The following is a 24,583-nucleotide window of genomic DNA, read 5'->3' on the forward strand; positions in this document are numbered from 1 at the left end:
TAATTGCATGTTAAATTTAAATGTATGTGTTAAGGCTGTACAGATGTCAGCTGGTTTCCATGGAGATTAGTGTGGCAAGCTAGTATTTATTGATGTTCTTCCCACATATAAAAGTGATTTATATATTTTTCTTAAATGTATATTCTGGGTTCAATACAAGCCAAGCTGAATCAACAGCTTTTGTGGTATAATATTGATTAAAAATAATAATAAAAATTAAAAATCCCTGCTTAAAAATGTAGTCCCTCCTTTTCTTAAAAAAAGAAGAAGAAAAAAACATAGTCACAGCCATTTTAGGGTTTACAGCTTTACATTGTCATGGAAGAAGGTTGTACATAAAAACAGTTAGTAAGTGATTTCATAATAAAATAATGTTAACACACATATTGTTAACATCTTGTGGCTATACTTTTGAAAAAATGAGGAATTTAATGTTTACGGATTTGCCACATTCACTTCCTTTGAATTGTCTCACTGTAACGTTTGCTTTTTTTTTTTAAATAAAAGGAGGAAGTCAAAATACATTTTTGTGGTAATCAACATATGCCACAAATGCTGTCGACTGAGCTGAACTTATACTGAACCCCAAATATTTCTTTAAGTGTACTTAATAAACTCATATTCTCATATAAACTCATATTCTGGAATGCTAATAGTATAACTCCAGATTGTGTGATTTAAGATAAATCCCAAAATAAACAGAAATACCTTCTTAAAGGAATAGTTCAGCCAAAAATGACAATTCTCTCATCATTTACTCACCCTCATGCCATTCTAGATGTGTATGACTTTCTTTGTTCTGCTGAACACAAACAAAGATTTCTAGAAGTATATCTCAGCTCTTTATGTCCATACAATGCAAGTGAATGATGATTATATCTTTGTAGCTCCAAAAATCACATAAAGGAAACATAAAAGTAATCCATGACTTCATTGGTATAATCCATGTCTTCAGAAGTGAAATAATAGGTGTGGATGTGAAACAGATAAAAATACAAGTCTTTTTTTTTTACTCTAAATCTCTACTTTCACTTTTACATCTGAAAGTCACCTGTGGTGCCTGTTTAGTTTCACTTTCACATCTGAAAGTGAAAGTTAAATTAGAGATTTAGAGTAAAAAAGGAATTAAATGTTGTTCTGTTTCTCACCCACACCTATTATATTACTTCTGAAGATATGTATTTAAACACTGGATTCGTATGGATTACTTTTATGTTTCCTTTATGTTTATTTTTGGCGCTACAAAGTTCTGGTCACCATTCAGTTGCATTGCATGGATTCCAGGGTGTAGATTCCAGGGGGATGAGAGGTGGTAACAATCTTTCTGCTGAAGAAAGAAAGTCATACATATCTGGGATGGTGTGAGGGTGAGTAAATGATGAGAATTTACATTTTTGTGTGAACTAACCACTTATCATATATTAAGTCAAAATGATAGACTGAGATTACAAGTAACAATTGGCCATACAGTGAATGTAAAGCAATTTTTGGATTATGCTGAAAAAAATCTGATATCTTATTGGCAATAGTGTACACAGATGGAGCATTTACAGTCTTGTGCACAGCTGTGTATAAAAGTCGCTTTCAGATGCGCAGCTTGACTGCCTAATTATGCATACAATGGTGCCCCCTGCTGGTTTCATTGCTGTTTCACAAAATTAACATTCTGTGTCCACCAGCTTATACACTCACCTAAAGGATTATAAGGAACACCATACTAATACTGTGTTTGACCCCCTTTCGCCTTCAGAACTGCCTTAATTCTACTTGGCATTGATTCAACAAGGTGCTGAAAGCATTCTTTAGAAATGTTGGCCCATATTGATAGGATAGCATCTTGCAGTTGATGGAGATTTGTGGGATGCACATCCAGGGCACGAAGCTCCCGTTACACCACATCCCAAAGATGCTCTATTGGGTTGAGATTGGGCCATTTTAGTACAGTGAACTCATTGTCATGTTCAAGAAACCAATTTGAAATGATTCGAGCTTTGTGACATGGTGCATTATCCTGCTGGAAGTAGCCACCAGAGGATGGGTACATGGTGGCCATAAAGGGATGGACATGGTCAGAAACAATGCTCAGGTAGGCCGTGGCATTTAAACGATGCCCAATTGGCACTAAGGGGCCTAAAGTGTGCCAAGAAAACATCCCCCACACCATTACACCACCACCACCAGCCTGCACAGTGGTAACAAGGCATGATGGATCCATGTTCTCATTCTGTTTATGCCAAATTCTGACTCTACCATCTGAATGTCTCAACAGAAATCGAGACTCATCAGACCAGGCAACATTTTTCCAGTCTTCAACTGTCCAATTTTGGTGATCTCTTGCAAATTGTAGCCTCTTTTTCCTATTTGTAGTGGAGATGAGTGGTACCCGGTGGGGTCTTCTGCTGTTGTAGCCCATCTGCCTCAAGGTTGTGCGTGTTGTGGCTTCACAAATGCTTTGCTGCATACCTCGGTTTTAATGAGTGGTTATTTCAGTCAAAGTTGCTCTTCTATCAGCTTGAATCAGTCGGCCCATTGTCCTCTGACCTCTAGCATCAACAAGGCATTTTCGCCCACAGGACTGCCGCATACTGGATGTTTTTCCCTTTTCACACCATTCTTTGTAAACCCTAGAAATGGTTGTGCGTGAAAATACCAGGAACTGAGCAGATTGTGAAATACTCAGACCGGCCCGTCTGGCACCAACAACCATGCCACGCTCAAAATTGCTTAAATCACCTTTCTTTCCCATTCTGACATTCAGTTTGGAGTTCAGGAGATTGTCTTGACCAGGACCACACCCCTAAATGCATTGAAGCAACTGCCATGTGATTGGTTGATTAGATAATTGCATTAATGAGAAATTGAACAGGTGTTCCTAATAATCCTTTAGGTGAGTGTAGACTACTTGGCTTCATAAGTTAATTAATTGAAATAACACTGCCCTTGCTATCTGTGTTTACAATATGTGGTGGTTTGCTTGTTCCAGAAACAGCATTTCAAATGAGTGTCCACAGGAGGATTGTATTATCTGGCCATAAACAAAGACAGTAGAAGAAATATATCGACCACTGCTGTGTACAGTGTCTTCGAAGTTTAATGGCATATTAAGTTTTTACAGCATTCCAGCCTGATGTGTTTTCAAGAGTGCAGTTGCTGGTGAACTTACACTGAGACCCAGTGCTAGCAGTGCTACTCATGGCCTTGGGTTCAATTCCCAAGAAACACAATTGACAGTTTTTGCATTGTCTGTATTATCGTTATCTATATTTTATTTGTTTTTTTAATTGTAAACACTTCAGAAAAAGAGTATTTTTAGATTGAGTTTTACATTTTAAGAAAGAAATGTCCACAAAAGTTCTGTCAACTATGTTACCAAACAACCATCTCCCTGCAACTAAAAAATGGTGTATCCCAAAACCATTTGACCAGCATCATGTTATGTCATTTTCCTCTGTGGGGGACATTTTGAACACATAATGGCTAGTGTCCTTTCATTTATTTATTTTTTTTATCAATATTTTAACTACAATATCATATTTTCAAGGAGTATTTTAATTGACCATCAACTATGTTGGGTATGGTTTTCAATATTTTTATGATTTAAACTAAATTATATATTCAAAGTTGAGGTTAACCTAATCAAGACTCAACTTTTATTAAACCTGGAATATTTCTTAATACATCGATTTTTTGCTTGAGAGAGAGAGACCGCTTTTCCCCATGTGCGCATCATGACCCTTGCCCTCCACCGGCCCATGAGATGCAGAGCCGCTGAAGAAAGCTTCCACCCACATGCCCTACCTAAACCAAACCATTCTCTGTGCTGCCCAACGTTTAGTGGGCCACCAGATCTCGTCAAGGACATTGTGTTTACTTAGTTATATCACACCCCCCCTTAGATATTTTACTTAAATATTTTGTGTTTATTTTTATTTAAAATAGAACGCTCTCCGATGACGTACAGCCACTGTCCCTCTTCACTTACATGAGATGAATATGGAGAGAAGAGTTAAATTGGCAAAAGGTGGATTTGAACTCTGGTCACCCGTGATGATAGCACCTGTCTTACTAATGTTGCCACACTAATTCCTGAAAAAATAAGAGTAAATTTTGCATACTTATATCTTAATTGTTTTTCTTTGATGATTATACAATATTATTTTATAGTTTTGACAGGTTCTATCAAACTAATGGCATGCACTGAACATATTCAGCCGCTTATGTCACTTAATTGGCACTGCATTCAGAAGTGATCATCCCTATGCCGTATTCTCTTTGAACATTTTATCATCCACTGTGAGAGCTTTGGAGGACAAGAAGTTGTGGGGCTCAAAAATAAGGGTCGTTCAGAACATAGTTTTAAAAGTTATTTTTATTGGAAATTCTATCATGATTGTTCTGCCTTTAAAGTGCCCGTTGGAGGGTTATTTATCCTGTTTGAAATGCAGGGACTGATTCATTAAAGTAAGTTGGTTCTTACAGATGGTTTATGTTAATGAACTAGTTCACATATAGAGGTGGGAAAAAATGCTAATTTGTTAAAGTATCATGATATTTTTCTTGTGATATTGTATCGATATTTGCATGCCAAATATCAATGTTTTTATTTACATTTTTCAACTATAATATTATGGTGATGGTAAAACATTTTGAGGAACAGTCCCTTAGAAGTTATTTAAACATAATCACCCTCCTTTACTAAAATTTATTACGATTTTATAGTAACATTGACTGAGGTATTTTGACAAAAATGTTAGTGTCATATAAAATAGGCTAACCTTTTATGTGAAGTCTATAATACTTTTGAGTATTGATACTGTTTTTTAATAAATAATGGCTTTAAAGTGTTTAGGCTACTATTGTATTCATAAAAACTATAGTTTATTTTTAGAAAGACTAGCTACATTGACCTAACCACAGAAATAGGGAGCCATTAATGTCTTATTGCATGCTTATGGCTTTGCACTGTGCATAGATATTAGATAAAATTAGCCTTGTTTTTTAAACTGGCACTTTTATATTAATTTAACAATGCATTTGGTGATTTGGAAAAAGTTATCTTAAGTCTGATGAAGCCGAATGAGAAACATTGAGAGAAATATTGCAACATATCGTAGTTTTGAATCGCAATACACCACAAATAAAGAATTACTGATTCACTTGAGCCTATTTTGTTAATTGCTGCTGTTTATCATTTTGAATCAATTAAATATTATCATAAAAAAAAAAAAAATCCCAACTTTTTGTGAGTAGCTTGTAATGTATCTAACTACTGTTTTAAATATGTACTATGTAGCTTGACTTTGTGAGAAACTACTTTCAAAAAAGCTTCCTCAACACTGGTGCTAACTATATAGTTTGCTGTTATTAACAGAGCCAATGGCTGTCACTTAATGAAGTGCGATTTCTCAGCACGTGTATGCTAGTAGGAACATTTGTAGGGCCAATAAAAATCACTGCTAAAGAGATACTAAACGCATTACTGTAATCAATGAACGGCATATTCATGACTGTAAAAAAACAACCAACAACAACATAAAGAGTACGTGTGTGTATATGAATGTGAAATGTTCTAATTTATCAACGTTCATCCTGCCAGATGCAGGTAAACGACAAATCATTCACTGTCTTGTATTTTTGCTATTTTAATTACGGTTCGGAAAAACTTTTAGACCAAGCCTATCAAATACCACGAGAGGGCAGTATGTGTCTGATATAAAAGCACTTCCGCAAAATCCCACCCCCAGCTGTATGAAGATGATGTAGTGCTCCTTTAAGCGTTCTGAGGCCAACTAGCAACCCGAACATACAAATAAATAAATAAAAAAATACTTCCTCAGTTAACAATCTCAAGAAATTATCTACAAAGCATACCAGCTAGCCTATTCACAAAGAAACTTCAAGTATGACTTCAAGTAGAAAACTTAGAGCTAAATATGTTGTCTTGAATGTCTTCCAACCATATTTGACTGCATGCTATGGGTTTGTAGCAAAGTAAAGCAGTCGGGCAAATTATATTGTAACACTTGTAATGTTAATCGGATCATGAACATAAATAATATTGCACAAAACTACTGTCCTTAAACAGTCAGGTGTGACTGTATATTCAGTCAACAGCAGGCCTGGAGCAGAACCTGACTGTGAAATGTGGGTACCAGTGGGGGTACAGGCTGATGATCTACCCCAGTCATTATCTCACATACTGCGAGCTACATTAGCTCATTTAGCTCATAGGGTTAACCATTTCCAGGCTGTATGCTGCATTTTCTTTTTTCTTTCTTGTCAGTGTTACAGCAATGAGTATAGTAGACACACAACTGCAATTCAGTTCCCCAGAGGACAATGTTATTGCTTTGAGGTTTCTCTTGCATAGCTGTGGAAACTTGGAGTTCTCTGTTATGTGTCATTTCACTGTAAATGACTCTTAACAAGTCTTATGAGGAGCAATGAGACAATGGTTTACATAGAGTTAGGAGCAATAATTATATTTATGTCATAGTAATAGATGCAAAAATAAGCCAGATAACTGGCTCTTGGAAAGTGTGATGATTGTTACGACGTCCCCTGTCTAGGGTAGAGGAACAGCTTAAAATTAAAAAAATTTTTTTTAAGGAAACCAAATATAATATTTTTAACGTTAATTGCTAGAGTTGCTGAGCCACTGTTTTCCCGTCCCAGCAGCATTGAACACAAGTAATTAGAATCATAAGGATTTATTTTGACAACAGAAATTAGGAATATTTACAAGGAAGCAATAAATTAACCTCAGGAGAGGGCAATGCCAGAATAACAAACAAAAGAGTCTACCTGCGTTAGTTCGACTAACTAATCTACAAAACAAAGATGTAAATAAAAGGCAATACTGATCCGAACTCCCTCTCTATATAATAAACAGGAGAAAAAGATATGCAAAATAATTGGCGCCCTCCTCCCTACAGCTTCCTAAAAGATTTAAACCAGATTTATCAACAAGCCATGCACTCAAGGGTAACAGCGAATGTCCGCCTGTACTCAGGTTAACACTGCTTTCTTACAACCCATATATACCAACGTACAATACCTTACGTAAATGTAAATGTGTCTAATGGTCTTTTTGAGGAGTCCATTGCAGGAGTCCACCCTACTGATGATGAATACGTCTTGACTGGATACAAAACATCTCATTCTGGCTATTCTTTTTAGATGATAGTATAGGCTGATTGATGTAACTACTAAAACTAAGATCTGACTCCAAAATGACACCAAGATTCTTTACTTAATTTTTTTGTGTTTAGACCCTTGGAGTCAAGGTACATATTCACTTTTGGAATTTCGCCTTTGTTGCCAAATACAATTACCTCTGTCTTGTCGTTGTTGGACTGAAGGAAGTTTTGGAACATCCAACTGTTAATTTCATCAATGCACTGGCACAGAGAGTCTATGGGGCTGTGATGGGTCTAGATAGATTTGGGTCGTCTGCATAGCTATGGTATGCAATTTGGTTCTTTTTTTAAATTTGGCCTATTAGGAGCATATACATTTTGAACAGGAGCGGTGCAAGATTTGAGCCTTGGGACTCCACACGCAGGGTTGGGGAGTAACGAAATACAATTAATGGGAACACATATATGAAATACAAAATATAAGTAACTGTATTCCACTACAGTTACAATTTAAATCATCTGTATTTAGAATAAATTTACATTCAAAAAGTATTTTGATTACTGAAGAGATTACTTTGCATTTTATTATCATTTGTTTCATTTAATATTTAGTCCTTTCAGATGGAAAACATTTATACATATAAATGATGTGATCTAAAGTGTATTTGAACAGCGGTGAAATGCTTTCTTATGATGTGTTACATTCATACAAGCAGACAGAGAAGTCTGAAATAAGTTTGGAGCAGAAGAAATAGAAATAACCCTTTAAGGGAGCTTTTCCCATGGAAATTAACATAGTGTCAACATTAAAACTCGGAAGAGACCTCTCTAGAGCTTAAAGCCATGGAGAATTTTGAGTTGAAGTTTGCCGCACCACAAAGGTGACTTGAACCAATCAGAAGTGTCTTTGTCACATGATCAACTCCTTCCCTCCTCCTCAGAGTAATTTATGTGTACTTTTTGTGTAAGGATTGCTTTGTTTCCTGTTTGAAAATGGTAATGTTTTAGTCATGAAATTTAAAATTAATTATAATGATTATAATGATAAAATAAATTCACCTTTTGTTTTCCTCATGGAAAGGCAAACTTTTACATATCAAACAGGATATATCTGCTCAGAATAATAGTTGACTAACTATTTCAACATGAATATTACAAGATTAAAAATCATAATCACCCATTTATCAGTAATAAAATTGTCATAACACATATTTTAAAGTTGACATCAGGCTATAATCATTTGTCTAAGATGGACTTTTACTATCAAAAACAGACACCTGCTTTGTGCAGTGTACAATAGCAGTTTTAATCACCACGCAAACCACGCAATTGCATAGGGCACTGGACATCGGGGTGCCCCGCCACATTAGGAAAGCTCCTCAAAAACTGCTTGAGAGGTGACATGTTGTTCTGGGTACATGCGAGCGGTTCATGTCAGCAGCTACCGGGTCGGGACTGGTCAGTTTTTCAAGTTGGTTCAGGCTTACATATAAATATAAAATTAGGGCTGTTGATTTAACGCGTTAATTCAGTTCGATTCATTTTACAAAAAATAACGTGTTAAAAAAAATCACGCAATTAATCGCATGCCCACGGACCATAATAAGGAAGAATCCTGAGAAATGCAAGCTTGTAGTACCACCTGTTTACTCCAGAGGGCAGTAAGTGAGATTTCAGCTGTATGAGCAATGCGCAGTTTATACCGTGAAGAAAACACTTCAGTAGGCAGAACAACACAAACATGCGTTACTTTCTTGCGTTCAAAACACTTGAAGGAGCGCAAATCCGAACTAAGGGATCTCAAGATGTGTTTAAAGATATAGTATTAAACTATATTTAACTTGACACAGTGACCTAAACATTTTATGTTTATGACGCAACACACCCGAGACGTCTGACGTAGGTGTAATTTGATGGACTTTTAAACAAGCCCTCATAATAAATCTCCAACTGATTGACAAATTCACTTGTGAAATGGATTGCTGTGAACTGCGTGCCAATGTTTGACTTATGATCAATAATGTGGTAGTAAACAATACATTGTATTCTAAAGCCACTTTATATTGTCTTATCAATTATTAACTCTTCTGCTACAGGAATATAAAGCATTTTAATTATCTGAATTTTTTATATATATATATATATATATATATATATATATATATATATATATATATAAAATCATTATTGAGTTATTGTTATATGAGGGGCTTTCACAGCAAATATTTGTATATGCAATTAATCGTGATTAATTAATCGGGACACCATGTAATTAATTCGGTTAAAAATTTTAATCCATTGATAGCCCTAATAAATATATATAGGCCATTCAAACTTGTTTCGCCCACGCACTCTGATTCACAGATATGCGCGAACGGATGAGTTGGGGGCTGTTCACATCGAATGTGTTCTTGTGTGCGTCTGCTCTATTTTTCCATTGTTTTCCTGTGTAAACACATGCTGTAAAATGTCCTTGACTGCTGCACTACATCTCGCTGTTTCTTCAGTGTCTCAAGCAGGACCGGCACATTTTTAGACACTATGTCAAGTTAATAAGAGCTTCAGGTTTCAAAAATGTATGTAAAGACGCCTGCATTCTGCTTCATCCGTTGCGCTGTGTCTAGACTGTTTTAAGCACAGGCGTCAAAAAGTTCAGGTTGCAAAGAGGTGACTGAGACAATGTTTAACATTATTATTTTTGTTTTATGTTTTTTTTTCTTCTGCTCTAATGTGCTGAGGGGCCACTGTGTCTTGTATGTTGACTGTTATAATTATGTTATGAATGTTGCCTATGATGCTAACATAAAATACAGCCTAATATAAGCTCCAGGGGAAAGTAAGAAAGACAGGAAAACTATTATTATTGTATACAACAAATCCTCAAAGTAATAATAATAATAATAATAATACAAATGACATACTAGAAAACAATAAATAATTGTTGGGTTATAATATTAATATACTGTAACTTGAAACTTAATTTCAAAATGTTACTGGGTGAAGTAGTAGGTTTTTCACATCCTGTTCACAAAAAAACAAACATGTTTTTGTAAAAAGTATATGTATGTAAATATTGCTTTTTTTAATCACTGTTTTGTGGAAAAACTGGAAAACATCCATTAATTATCTTTAATTAGATTTTTATTTTATAATTTGTTTTTAATATACTAAGATACAACAGTTAATAGGATGAATTTAAAATTATTATTTAAAATACATTTTATGTAATTTTTTAAGCAAAAATTCTCTAAATGGGGCCCTGGTTTGGTCGGTTGCTTGGGGCCTCAGAAATCGTAAACCCGCCCCTGGCAGTGTAGAATAATGATACAATGGAGTCTTTTGATAGTGTTATATTTCATACTATGTTTATGCATTTTAAAACTGTAAAACTGTCTTTTAAAGAGATAAGAAAAACAAACGTTTGCGTCCAACAGTTCAATGGTTCAGATCAAGTGCGTGTCTGTTCAATCTCTCTTGAACAATGAGTTTTAAGCAGGTGGTGGTTATAACGGCTGACTGTTACATGATGGTCATTCAGTACATCATTTTAAGTGTTCGTGTTTTCTGACTGAATGAATGGAACAAAAGAGCTTCTTTTGATTTTTGGAAACCTCAGGCTTCCATAGTCATGGTTATTTCTCTGGAGTGTGCTTGCCAGTTGTGGGGGTTTTGGGTAAAGGTTGGGTTTTTCTGGACACCCTTCTTTATTTTGTGACAGTTACATTGGCCAGATGCAGGTCAGCTCAGACTCCTTGGCACCTGTCCGAATATCTAGCTTCTTAATGCTTGGAGGAATTTCCCGGAAATATCTTGGTGTAATTCTTTTTAATTTCCTTCTGCCTGGCTACTCAGATCCTACATGACATATGAACAGTAGTTCAAGGGAATAGAAAGATCAACCTCTTCCTCCTCTCCCCCTGTCCTAATCTCTGCTGCCCCTGGATCCTCCATTGCACCAGCAATTTTCTGACTGAAAAAGAGATGAGCCGGGTGGGTGGAAATGGGGATGCTGGGGTTAAAGATTAAGGAGAAGGAGAAGAAGAAAGCATTGGGCAGATGAAAGGACAAAGAGTGTTGTGTTAGCACATTGGTGAGAGGGAGGCTAAGCCGTGTTTCAGAGATCATCTCATGACAGAATGAAAGAAGAACTCTCAGTATCTGTCCATAACCTCAGTTTCTGTGTCTTTCTCTCCTTTCCATCATCTTCCCATTTTTATCTGTTTTCTCGGTCTTTCATCTGCTTCTCTTATATCTGGCTGTCACACACTGACGTCTTTGGACAGGAATGACAGAGGAGAAGAGAGATTTGTGAAGAGACCAAGTGTGCAAAGCTTTGTTCTCACAATTCCTCGCCATCCACAGATCGTCCATGTTTTTTCTATTCTTAAGCCTTTTATCTGCATTTTCCCTCTTATAAACACATGCTTCAGCCTGCTTTGTGACACTTTTTCCAGCTTGACGTTCTATTTTTAATAGCCTAAACACTTGTATTTTAATTGCTGGATGTAATTGAATCACTTATCTTTTTCCTGTGTGTGTGAACGAGTCAATATAAAGAGCGGTAATGAGAGAAGTTAACGTTAAAGTGACCCAGATAGATAAGACATCATGTTCGAGAGGCTGAACGAGCACACTGTGGTTAAAGTGATTATCTTAAACCTCACATTGTGATATTCTGACCACTGATAGAGCCCGTAAAATCGAATTGTATCTAAGTGAGATATCTAATTGACTGTTAAATCAAAATTCCAATTTAGTTTCAAAATGAAAAATATTGCATATTAATATTGTCTATTGCAAAGCACACTTTTGGTTCCAGTAATCAATTTGAATTTGTATTTTGAATTTGAATTCTACATTTGAATGATAATTGAAGAATGAAAAAAAAACGTATAATTTCTCATTAAAAACTGAACCTTTTCATTGCTGAACAAAGTTTGAAATTGTTACTTTTTCTAAGCAGCCATTATTCTGTTCCAACAGTGTAGGATGAACCTTTAAACTACTCACCTTTTATAACTCCCTTGTTCTCCACTAAAAATTTCCCCTCAACCACTATCAAAACTACTGTGTTTGCTATACTCTCTCTCTCTCTCTCTCTCTCTCTCTCTCTCTCTCTATCTCTCTTCCCTCTTTCGTGCTCCCTATCTATCTCTCTTTCCCTCTCTAGCCCCCATTAAAAACTCAGGAAATGATGAGCAGCCTTCAGAGTCCATAGACAGACAAAGCAAGGAGGATAGTCAGAGAGGGCGAGACTTAGGTAACCAACAACCCTGTGATAGAGAAAGTGTAGAGAGATCAGAAGATAAAGAAAGACACAGGAAAAGGGAGTAGTATTTTTTTCCAAAGTGAGATCTAAACAGAATAAAAAAGGGAAGAAGGTGGAAAAGAGAAGAACACTGCTGAAGATGGGTGTGGTGTTGGGGACCTTCTCTATGCACACAAAACAGGTCACCTACAGGACTGGTAAGATCCTATTTAAACATAAACCAACCATAGAAATACATGCATTAATAAAAGGTTGTATTTGTGTTTGTGAGAGAGAGGAGAGATAGGGTGGTCAGTGGCGTAGTTTAAAACATAGTTTTTTATTGGTGTTTTGAACATTTTAGTTTGTTTCTGTGTTTGTACTTGTCCAGTGGTCTTTATCGCAATGTTATCACACTTGTTCTACCTCATGTGTAAATCAAATGCGAGTGTGTGAGTATGTGCATTAACCTAGATATTTTGGGGGGGACAAAATGTCTGCAAAACTGCGCTCGGAATTTGGCTAAAACGTATTTTTTTTTTAAATTAAAAACAAGCTCCTCTTGGGGATGTCTTCAAAAGGACAAAGTGTTAATAATTATACTAAATAATAACTTATTCACTTCCATAAATGCCCAAATTTGTATTTAAGAGTTTCAATTAAGGTTGAAAATAGTGTATGTTATTTTTAATTAGCCAAATTTAAGTACAAAAGAAGTCAATGGGAAGTTCCTATTCAGGTAGCCAGGAAAACGTGTGTGTTTGTGTGTTTGAAATGATGTAAATGCGTTTGCTTATTCTAGCTTGGGCTCCATTCTAGGAAATGGGTTATGAAAGAATCACATGGCAATTTATTCCAAAATTCCTACCTACTGTAGTGCACAAAGTGTGCCCCAAACCGGTAGGATGGTGGGGGCGATTTGAAGGTTTTGAAAAATGGAGTGATCAGGCTGTGAGTATTCGATAAGAACATGCATGAAGAGGATAAAGAGAAGGTGGTTTGTTTGCATGATTATTTATGCCTTGAAGATGAATTAACCTACGCTTCATGTGAATTCACCATTTGTGATTTTCCACTGCTAGTGGAATGCACTAAAACAATGCTAGTGAAACAAATCAACATCACATCAACACCACTGTGTGCTCACATGTGAGAGCATGTGTTTATACCCACACTGGAGATAGTGAGATAAATAGAGAGACCAGAACTTCATACATACACACACACTCGGCTTGAAGAGTGATTATGGAGCCAGGAGGATTACTAGTTCTGGGCAGACAGACAGAAAGATGGTTTGAAGTCTTCACTAAAATCCCCAGGAGTTACATGAGCTGCCTCAGAGTTTAGAACTGAAGACACAAACTGTGTGTCAGCTTTGGCACTCAGCCCTGACTAGCTGAAACTTCTGTTTGATATCCATGCTGCTTTAGTTCTTATGTTCTGTGGATGAAAACAGTGAGGATGATAACCAGGGGATTTGGATATCCATTTGACTTTAAATATGGTATTGTTTTAGTTTTCTGTTGTTGAAAGGATGCCTTATATAAAGCACTAATGTTTTGACACTATGTCTGTATTAGTGTACTTGTTTGGCCCTTCAGATTTATTATACATTTTATTATATAAACCACCCAAAGATATTTACAACGGATGCTCATATCCACCACAAGAAAAACAAATGCTTCAGTAAATCATAGTTATGAGATAGAGATTAATAAGTCATAAATATTAGATTCAAAGTCATAATTATGAGATAAAAAGCCATAATAATGAGATACTAAGTCATAATAATATGATAATGTCGAACTTTGTAGATAGTCACAAAATTATTAAAATATTATCTCAAAAACATTTTATCTCATAATTTTTACTTTTATTCACATAATTATGACTTACTATCTTATCAATATGACTTCATATCTCATAATTATGACATTTAATCTCATAATTTTGATTTAAATCATAATTTAAACTTTTTATATTATAATTAGGACTTTGGGTCTAATCATTTTGACTATTAATCTAATCATGTTTACTTAGTATTTCATAATAATGACTTCTAATCTCATAATTATGATTTTCTTTCCATAATTTTAACTTTTACTTTTTATATATATATTATAATTATGATGTTTTATGGCATGAATATGACTTTGAATCTAATAATTATGACTTTTAATCTCTTAATTATGTCTTGCAATCTCACAATTATGAGTTACTTAATTTTTTTCTTAACTGTGAATTTTATGATATTCTAATTTTGATTTATGTCATAATTGTGTCATAAATGTGACTTTGAATGTAATAATGACATTATCTCATTATTATGACTATAACTCAAAATATGATTTTGAATCTAATAATTGTGAATTTTTATCTCATGTACAGGTCTTAGTATTTCATTATTTTGATTACCAAAGCATTTTTTCCATTGTGGTGGAAATGGGATTCCATTATTTATTTTATTTTCAGTCAGGTTTTTTGCGAGACTTTTTTTTTTTATAAATAAAGCACTTTTCTACGCCGTCTCATAGACTGAAAGTTTACTGTTGGAAACAATATAGTTTTCATGCCCCTTTAAAAAACTGCGCTTTTTGAAGTCATATATGACCTTAATGTCAGATGGTAACGAATTCCAGAGTCTGCTGCTCTTAACAGAAAAGGCTGTCTGTGCGAAGCTTGTCCTACAGTATGGTATTGTACAGTTATGATTTGTGCTGCTTCTGGTAACTCTTTTGCTGTTCTGTATTTGAATACATTAAGTGGCTCGGGTGCTAAATTATTAATACACTTGAAAATTAATTTTAAAAAACATAAATTACTGAAGCTTTCAAAGCTTAATATATTATATTTCTCGAGGATGTAACAGTGATGGTAACGGATTGGTTTCTTTTCCATAATTTTTATTGCTCGATTGTAAAGTGAACCAATGTGTTTTGTTGCAAACTGTCATGCAGTATGAAATATGCGAAAAGACCATTGCATGCATGTACAGCAGGGCTGCCTGGTTTGGTATGTAATTTCTGATCAGTTTAAAACAGTTAAGATTCTATGTAAAATCCCTGGCCGATTTCTCTTCCCAGTACTCCCCGTTCAGGGGCCTTGTTGTCTTTAAATGTAGAAACTCAATCAGGGCTGGACTGGTAATCTGGCATAGATCGTCCATCGATCGTCGTGGGCCAACATTCTTTGGGGCTGATCAAGGGTGGACTGGCCATCGGGAGAAACGTGCCGAATGGGCCGAGATAAGCTAAAATGAGCCACCACGTTGTGCAGAACGGACCACAAAATGGCGCCGCAATATGCACAAAAGAACTGCGAACTGGACCTTCCGGAACCAGACTGTTGTACTCTATTGGTGCAGTTTATTTCTGTATCACATTGTTATGATTGTAGGATCTCTGTAACATCTCATTTCGACTGTGATTTGCACCATCGAATGTGTTTCCAATTAAGCCATTAATCTGTACCCATCACCGAAGCGTATTAGCAGTTTAAATGAGGCACCTGCAAGGGAAAGTCCAGCATCATAAAAACGTTTAAGCAAGAAAAGAGGCTTACACCTGCCTTTATGGATTTAACACATGCCAGTCATTCCTCTTCCAAAGATTTGAGCTTAAGAAGCAGAAACCCATAAATGACAAAAATTGGTTGTTTTTACATATTTCAGTCATGACTGCTACAAGGAAGCTACTGCTTGAAAATACACATACGCATGTGGACATAATAGACATTACAACAACCCCCTGGTAGCTGATCTAGGCAAGTGGAGCTGGGGTGGAGGTGGGTATCAGAGAAAAACTCTCACAGCGTGCTTCAGAGAGCCCAGCTTATCTGCAAAACTGGGCCATTTAAATGTTTGACAAAGAGAGAGACGCAAGTTGATTGTCTACCAAATTACTTTACACAAAAATGAAAATTCTGTCACTATTTAGTCAGTGTAGGCGAAATGTCCACAGAGTGGCACCAAAAGTGAGTTGTATTTTTAGTTGTAAATTATGTAATACAGTGAACAGAAATTCAATTTTATTAACTCGACCCCTAACCCAAACCCCAACACTAAACCTAAACATCAATGGAGTAAAAATGTAAACGAAAAAGGCAACTTCCATATTTCGCTCATCATTGTTTATGTGAACATGATCACTTCTTGGTTCCCATGGGACCAAAGCCTGTGTCTTGAAGGTTGCTTGTAACACACTATCAATAGCGCTTGAGGGAAATGTTCTTACACCTGAACTGAAGCAAAGTTGTCTGATCAGTTATGTCAGTAATTTGCCAGATTTAGGTTGATTTTAGGGCGCATGAACATTTGAAAGAAATGCGATGCTTTCACATGTGATCCTGTTGTTCAAATATGGTGCATCAAGATGCGTCATGCCTCATTTGGTATCAATGATAAGACATGACGACTAATGATGTTTGATGTCTGGCACACCTGGTCTTGATTGGTATTTAAATGTTTGCAAATGGACTACTTGAGGATACTGTAATGGTACTTTTTTGACCTTATTTTAACTTGACAGTAAAATAGATCAGCATGAACATTCTGTTAAACTCCTCATTTAATGTTCCATGGAAGAAAGAAATTGATGAGAGTAAGCAAATAATGACATCATTTTCTTTTCAGGGTGAACTATTCCTTTAAATTATGGTTCTCTGCCTGTGTCTTGTGTTAGGAAATTGGTACAACCTAAGGGTGTGACAGTCTAACCTCAAGGTGTTAGGTTAGTGAGATAGAGAGTGTGATTTGTGCAGATAATGTTCTAGTGATGAAGTGCAGATCTCTATCTGGCAGAACGAGGATATTGCTGCATATCTTGGCATGGTTTTCAGGTCAATCTAGTGGGGTTTGCGTAATACAGAGCATTGAGGATTGATATTATGTAATTACTCATTACCTTCAACTTCTCTCCACACTCCCAGCCCAATGCTCATCATAATTCTCATCTTTTTTGTATTATTAATGAGGTTCCAGACCTGCTGTTTTGAAACTCAGTCATTCCCCTACAGCAATTTCTAATCCTTTGTAGTTGCTGTCTTTCTCTTGAACTGAGTTCCTTCTCCCCTGCTATCTTTCCATCTTACTTTATCTCTGTTTATATCTCTTTTATTGGAAAAGTTTGTGAGGTTGGTTGTGCACTAATGAGGCAAAATATGAAACAAATGAGAGAAGAATATATATTGGGTCATCATGTTACATTACATTAAACTGGTACGTGAACACAAAACACACACACTCATTTGCACATAGTGCACACAATTATATTGCATCAAAGAGTACTTGATCGATGAAACATTCTTATGATTGAGTCACTAAGTTGCGAACACACACACACACAGGCATATTCAAATGCACACATATGCACACAAAAGCTCATAACTGGAAATGAACAGCGGATGATGAAACTACTCATTTTCTGTGTATATACAGTAATAGCAGTAGGGTGTAAATGAAAGTCAGCATCAATTTTGCCCTATTCTGGCTGTGTGAAAAATGAGTTCCATAAGGAAGAGATCTGCTTGCTTTGTGCCTGTGTGTGTATTAGAAAGAGACAGAGAGAGAAATCGAGGAGCATTTCATCCCCACACACACATTTCCTGCTGCTTCCCAACATGCTGAGCCCACCTGCACAGCAACAGTTCCTGACACTGAATAACAAACGGGACACAGCAGAAACAGCAACGGCGAGAGCAAAGAGAATGAAGAAAAGGGAGAGAGGGAAAGAGGAGAGAGGGAAATTTGTGGGAGGGGCATCAAGGAAGGAACCATATGCTTTTAGCAAGAAAATTCCAGTTCTTCATTCATTCATTCATTCACAAGTGAGAGAAAAGTGGAGAAGAAAACAAAAGCAGGTTCTTCAAAAAAGGCTCTTCAACAAAGAAAGACGGAGAGAAAGAGGCAGATTGGTGGACTCAACGCTTAATTTGAACACGCTTGTCTCCGTGGTAACAACATGGGAGCTGTAGTGGGTACATTGACTTTGCAGACAAGACAAAGACAAACAACCAGAGGTATGTTAAAAGATGAGAGATTAAAAGAGATTGCCTGTCTCCTATATGCATTAATTCAATATGGTTCTAAAGACATGCAAACACCAAGAGTTACTGTCTATCAATAAAAGTACTAAATAAATACCACAATGGCTGAACAAATGTTCAAAGAAAAGAATGAATGTACTGATTCATGAATGCATAGTGTGCCATTTCACAGACAAACATTAAAGAAAGACCATTTATGAGCAGACAGTTTTAAACTAATGAACTGAGAAAGGAGAAAACCAATACAAGGTTGAGAGAAGGAGATTTGCAGTAGACTGGCAAAACGTCACATCATCGGAGATAAACATCGGCGACAGCATCTTTGTGTGTGTGTGTGTGTGTGTGTGTGTGGCTTCTTGGTACGTGAGAGGGAGTTTAAACACTCATATCAGCCCTCTTCCTGTTCGCATGCGCCGTGGTGTAGTTTTCATGAAGACAGCTTTGTAAGGGTTGAGAGAGCAGATGATGGGATGTTATGATCGACATGGCAGCAAGGACAGAATTACAGCACATACACAATACTATAGAGCAGTGCATCTGTTCTTGGTCAATTCACATGAATCACACATGTTATTTTGAATGATACAAATTAGCCGAAGAGGCATCAGTAATTCATTCATTTGTTAATTTTTTTCTTGATCCATTCGTTGGAGGTTCTTGTAATGGATTTTACACTACATTGAAGGTCAGCTGCATGACAAATTGATTGAAGAATATATTATCCACAGGAGCCCTACGAAGTCAAAACAGCAGCTTTGCCTTGACCAAATTTCTTTAAAAATACAGAAGAATATTGAAATAGTTATAGTGATAGTTCAAGCTAAAATTTTAATTCTTTCATTATTTACTCAATCTAATCTCATTCCAAACCTTTGTTATTTTCTTTCTCTTCTGTGGAACACAATTTTGTTTTTATTTTGTGGCGTTTTCAAGCTGAAAATGTTCATACAATTAAAGCAATCCGGATGGTGCAGTTGAGCTGAGAGAAAAAAAAGATAAGATATTATACATAAAGATGTATAATGTATATGACTATATTCCAAGTCCTCTGAAGCAATATGATAGCATTGTTTGAGGAACAGACCAAAATTTAGGTTGTTATTTTCTGAAAATCTAATATCATTTGTATTTGCATATATTCAAATTTGGTATGTCAAGCATTGTTGCATTGATGCATCAAATGTCTTCGGTTGTGTGTGTCTCGTGATCAATCGACATTGACCTTAAAGGGTCATGAAAAACGAAACTACGCTTTCTGAGATGTGAACAGATATGTGTTGCACATGACAGAAGACAATGTTAGCATCCTTTAATTTTAGGAGGAAAGTGGTTAATTTAGGGATTTTGTGTGCTATTTTTGTTATCTGGGTTTAAAGTCAACATCGACACACTATAGTGCGTTGCCACATAATCAGTTTCTCCTAATTACCTGTGAGACGGTGTGGCCTTATCCTATCAGAAGGCGCTATCTCATGATAATTCATGACCAGGGGCGATTAACTTCTGGGCTGATGGGCTCGCAGTACCATAAGAACCCACTGCCAGTAGTTGAGCAGGGGTGGGGGGTGTCTGGGACTGTTGTTCTATGAACATGCGCTTCAAGGATAGCTTTCACTGTTGCACATTATCTCCTTGTTTACAACAGTGTTTCCTGCTGAAAGCGCTTCAGGGATTGAGTCGATACTCAAGACTGCATTTGTTCCCCGCAATGCTAAAAGAGGGATAGGACAGGTTTTCAATCAATGGAGAAACTTTCTAAAAGTCCGTGTATCACACATTTATTACCTGAAAGTTTCATGATATGCAGTGAGGTGGACTGGGGCTCGTTTGAGGTGCATTTTACACTGACAGACAAATGCTACCAATGGATCCATCAAATCAACCTCAATGTACGTAAGTGTGTTAACTGGTCTAAGCTCGTATTTTTGTAAATCAATATTTTGGAATATGTCTAAAAAGTTTTTAAAAATGTAAAAAGCATTCACATAATTGCAATACAGAGTTAATGGCTTGGCATTTAATTGAGCATAAAACTACAGATAAAAAATTACCAATGTTTCTCTGTAATGTACTGTGAGCTTACAAAACAGTGTATAATTTATTCATGCATTTTATTTCAAGCAATTATGAGAAGGTTTGATGCTGTTAACTCCATTGGTGAAATAAAGCTGAGTGACTGGATCAGACTGGTTCAGACAATTGTTGTGGTCTCTCCCCCATTCATCCCTTCACTGCTGACAAAGCCCACTCTCCCTAACATATATTTTATAAACTGTGGTGCGACCCTACTTGGCATGCCATATGTAAATATACACCATTGTGGGTTTAGAATCACATGAGGGTGAGAACAGTATGATAGCATTTTCATTTTGTTGTGAACTATTCCTTTAAAATCTCTTAAATATTCTAAGGCAAATTCAGTGACATAATTAATTGTTGCTATCTGTCAGATGCTCCTCTATTCCCCTTGTTCCAGCCAAACAGTTTCCCATATGACAAACATACTGGGGCATTAGGCTCTAAGCAAAATGTCTCTCCATGAAAAGATTGGTGATCCAATGTCACTTTTCCACTGCGCGTTATGGTTCGACTCGACTCAACTCTGCTCTCTTTACTTTTCTGAGCTTGCGTTTCCACTGCAGTTTAGTACCGCCTCAACGTGGGTGGGATTATAGGCTGATCGTCATAGTTGTGTCGCCTCTACTGTCGTGACATCATTTTAAACATGACACAAACACCAAAACAATAACAACCACTAGCTGTTAGCTACTAGCTCATTGTGCTGCATAAAGCAGTTGTTGCATGGTGATTTTACACATGTGTAACTGTTAAATTGGCCTGGTTGTTTTAGAAGCAAGCTTTCCTGTAGCTGGTCAACTAAATAAAGTGAAGCTTTCAAGCAGAGTATAGAGTTAACGTAACAAAACATACCATCCACCATCGTGGATCAACGCCTTGGCACTCTTCCTCCAATTGCTCGCAGGTTTAGATAGCGTACATTTGGTCGACCCACTTCCAATTTTCCTTAATGATGTTTTTTTTGTACTTTTTCCTACACTGTGTGTAGGTCCGGTGGTAGCCGAACAGCTGAGACACTTCCTGAGAGACTTTATTGTTTCGCTCATCGCCAACGAGTGGACCGTCTGCACCTCGTTTATTGACCACGGCATGGTTTTGCACACAGTCATTTATTTTTTCACAGTGCGAAAGTTGCGTGAACAAATGATGAAACTACTATCGCTGTTGCTAACGTTAAAACTGGTGGGTGGTGTCGGAAATCCAGTGACGCTGTTCGTGATTCTCTCTGACCAATAAGTTATCTGCAGGATTTTGACGTCACATTTAGTATCGACTCGGCTCGCTTGGAAGCTCGACCGAAGTGGTACAAAAAAATCAGGTACCAGGTACTATCCACAGTGGAAAACCCCAAAAAGCAAGCAGAGTTGAGTCGAGTTGTACCATGCAGGGGAAAAGCCCCATATGACCTTTGACTGATCTGGATGCCTAGCTGAGGGGGAGTGACTCTGCCCCAGTCTTAATGAGTGGGGAGTGTAGAGCTGAAGTAACTAATTATTACCACTATCTTTATTGCAGCTGCTCATGAATATCCATAACTTGCTATTTAAATATTTGCTTGCTATTTGGCACTTTAATTTGACATCTTAACCTATAGATTTAACATATCACTATGATCTAAAGCAGCTCCCTATAGTGATCTGCATAAAATGTGGGTGGCTTGCTCTATCAAATTACCTGTTACAGTGTTACCTATTGTTTAGTGTGACGTCAAGGGCAGGTGTCCAATGTTTTCTTCTTATGTATGTTATATTGCCTTATAGTTCTTCCACCATGGTTCTGGAAGAACTATAATTTGGTAAACACATTACAACAAGTTTCTAAATGTTAATCACTTACTGTATAAGGTAATGCATTCTTTTTAACAGCATTTATCAGTCTTGGTTCATTCATTAAAAGGATGGTTTGCCTCAAAAATGAAAATTCATATTTAGTCACATACTGTATGTACCCATATGACTTTCTTTCTTACATGGAACACAAAAGGAGATGTTAGGCATTATGTTAGAATAAGTCACCACTTTCAAGTGAATGGTGACTAAGGTTAACATTCTACATAACACTGCCTTATGTGTTCCACAAAAGAAATAAAGCCTTATGGTGTAATGAAGAAGTCTTGAGATGCGAGATGCAGATCTAAGTGTGTGTGCGGGCCAGCTGAAGACCACAGTAGAGCCAATGGATGACCAGGGGTCCACCTGGAACCTGGTGGACAAGCTGGAGACCAAAGGAGTACTGGCAGACAACCAGGAGACTGCTGGAGATCAGACGAGAGATCAGATGGTGAGGCAACAGGGGACTTTAGTGAAGCAACAGGAGAATAAGGCAGAGTATAGCCGGTCTTGGATGTAACAGACTGGGGAGCGAGGCCAGGCGGGACTGACAGAGGAGCGACTAGCATGGGAAACTCAGGAAATTTAGAGAGGCAATAGCCTTGACAGGGGACTCAGAGGGCGGAGCCATAGGGGATTCAATTGGCAAGATCAAGCAGATGGGTACTCGGAGGGTGAAGTCAAAGCAGCTGGGAACTCAGAGGGCAAGTTAAAGTCAGCTGGGGACTCGGGCAGGGTCAAAGAGTACAGGGCATGGCCCGGGAATCGGACAAGGTAACAGCACTGGGGAATTCAGGCAAGATCATGGCAATGGGGGACTCAGGCAAGGTCACACCACTGGGGACTCACGCAAGGTCACGGCACTGGAGGTCTCAGAAAGAGTCAATGCACTAGGGGACTCTTGAAATATCAAGGAACTAGCGGACTCAAGAAAAGTCAAGGCACTAGGGGACACCGACAAGGGCGAATCAGAAACCTTTGGGATCACCGAAGCTGGGATCACCGGAACCACCGAAGCTGGGACCACCAAGGCTCGGACAATAGAGGCCACTGAAGCTGGGACAACCAAGACCACTGAAACTGGGAACACCGAAGCTGGAAGTGGAGGCCGGGACCACCGGAAAGGCCTCTGGTGAAGGGATCTTCGAAATCACTGTAGCATGGAGCAGAGAGGCCTCAGGTGTAGGGATCTTGGGGACGACCAGAGCACTAAGTGGAAGGGTTTCCGATGTGAGGGTGCTGGGTGCAGCCTCTGGTGAGAGAGCGCTGGGTGTCATCCAGGATGAGAGAGCGCTGGGTGCCGCTTCTGGGGAAAGAGCGCAGCTCTCATCCTTATATGAAGGGAAAATACTCTCCAAAATTATTTTAACATACACTCTATTTATTTTTTTGTTAGTTAGTTTTTTTTTACTTTTATATTGTTTTATTTTGATTTTGGAGGAAACAATCTAATGGCACTAATAGCTGCCTGAATGGAGTATGTGCTGGTAACATTTATTTTAGTGTTCCTGCTGCTGCTGTTTTTAAAGACATGGTCACTCTTTTAAGCTTTAAAGAGAGAGAGAAATAGGTGGAAGAAGAAAGTTTGCAGCCTCCTGCTGTGCTTTGTTACTTTCCACTTGAGCACATTTTTTTTAAGCACTGATGCTAAAGAGACCCATCTTCAGGCTCTGTCACCCTCTGTCTTTGTCTCATTGCCTGTTTATACCAAATTCAAAGTGAAACAAATCACACATGAAATATCTAGGTTACACTACATTAATGTTTCCTTTATTAAGGCTTTATAAAGGGGTTCATTAATGACTCATAAGTCATTTACATATGCATTATACATCATTCATATGCAGTTATAAAAACAACAAAAATAAAAAGGAATTATTATTCTGAAGATTAATAGAGTAATCTGGAAAATTATTTAATAAATCTTGTTTTGTTAATTACTTGTTTAATAACTTTAATTATTTAATAAAAGTTGTCGAGGTGAAGTCACGTTAGGCTAAAATGCATTCATTAGCCTAAGTTTTTTTTACGTTTTCTCCACCATATTCTGCCCCGTCAACAAACCGGTCCGTGTAGCGCATGGTGATTGAGTGCGAACATATGATAAAATCTTACATTAAAGTCAAACACTGACTGCCTGTAAATGTGCTCTGCCCATGGTGGTTCATATTTCCATGTCATGTGCATGGAGTAGTTTAAACTATGTTTAAATAGCCTCTTTGGGGTGCCTTGATTTTTTAATTGTT

At 37.2% G+C, this 24,583-nt stretch overlaps 1 protein-coding gene across 4 annotated transcripts in view; it reads left to right on the forward strand.

Moving 5' to 3' along the window:
* LOC127635869 (Kv channel-interacting protein 1-like) overlaps positions 1 to 24,583 on the forward strand; it is a 51,096-nt gene that overhangs the window by 12,870 nt on the left and 13,643 nt on the right. Inside the window, exon 1 of one of the 4 annotated variants that reach the window (XM_052116130.1) lies at positions 12,385 to 12,605. The exons of 1 other annotated variant lie outside the window; for it this stretch is intronic. In XM_052116130.1, coding sequence (XP_051972090.1) covers positions 12,548 to 12,605 — 58 coding nt within the window. In that variant the 5' untranslated portion in view covers positions 12,385 to 12,547. Of the gene's footprint in view, positions 1 to 12,384; positions 12,606 to 17,949; positions 18,403 to 20,177; positions 20,319 to 24,583 lie in introns of those variants that run through there. 2 more of the 4 variants (XM_052116131.1, XM_052116132.1) reach the window with 2 other exon arrangements.

Source organism: Xyrauchen texanus, chromosome 43 (genome assembly GCF_025860055.1).
Source record: "Xyrauchen texanus isolate HMW12.3.18 chromosome 43, RBS_HiC_50CHRs, whole genome shotgun sequence".
Taxonomy (NCBI): Eukaryota; Metazoa; Chordata; class Actinopteri; order Cypriniformes; family Catostomidae; genus Xyrauchen; species Xyrauchen texanus.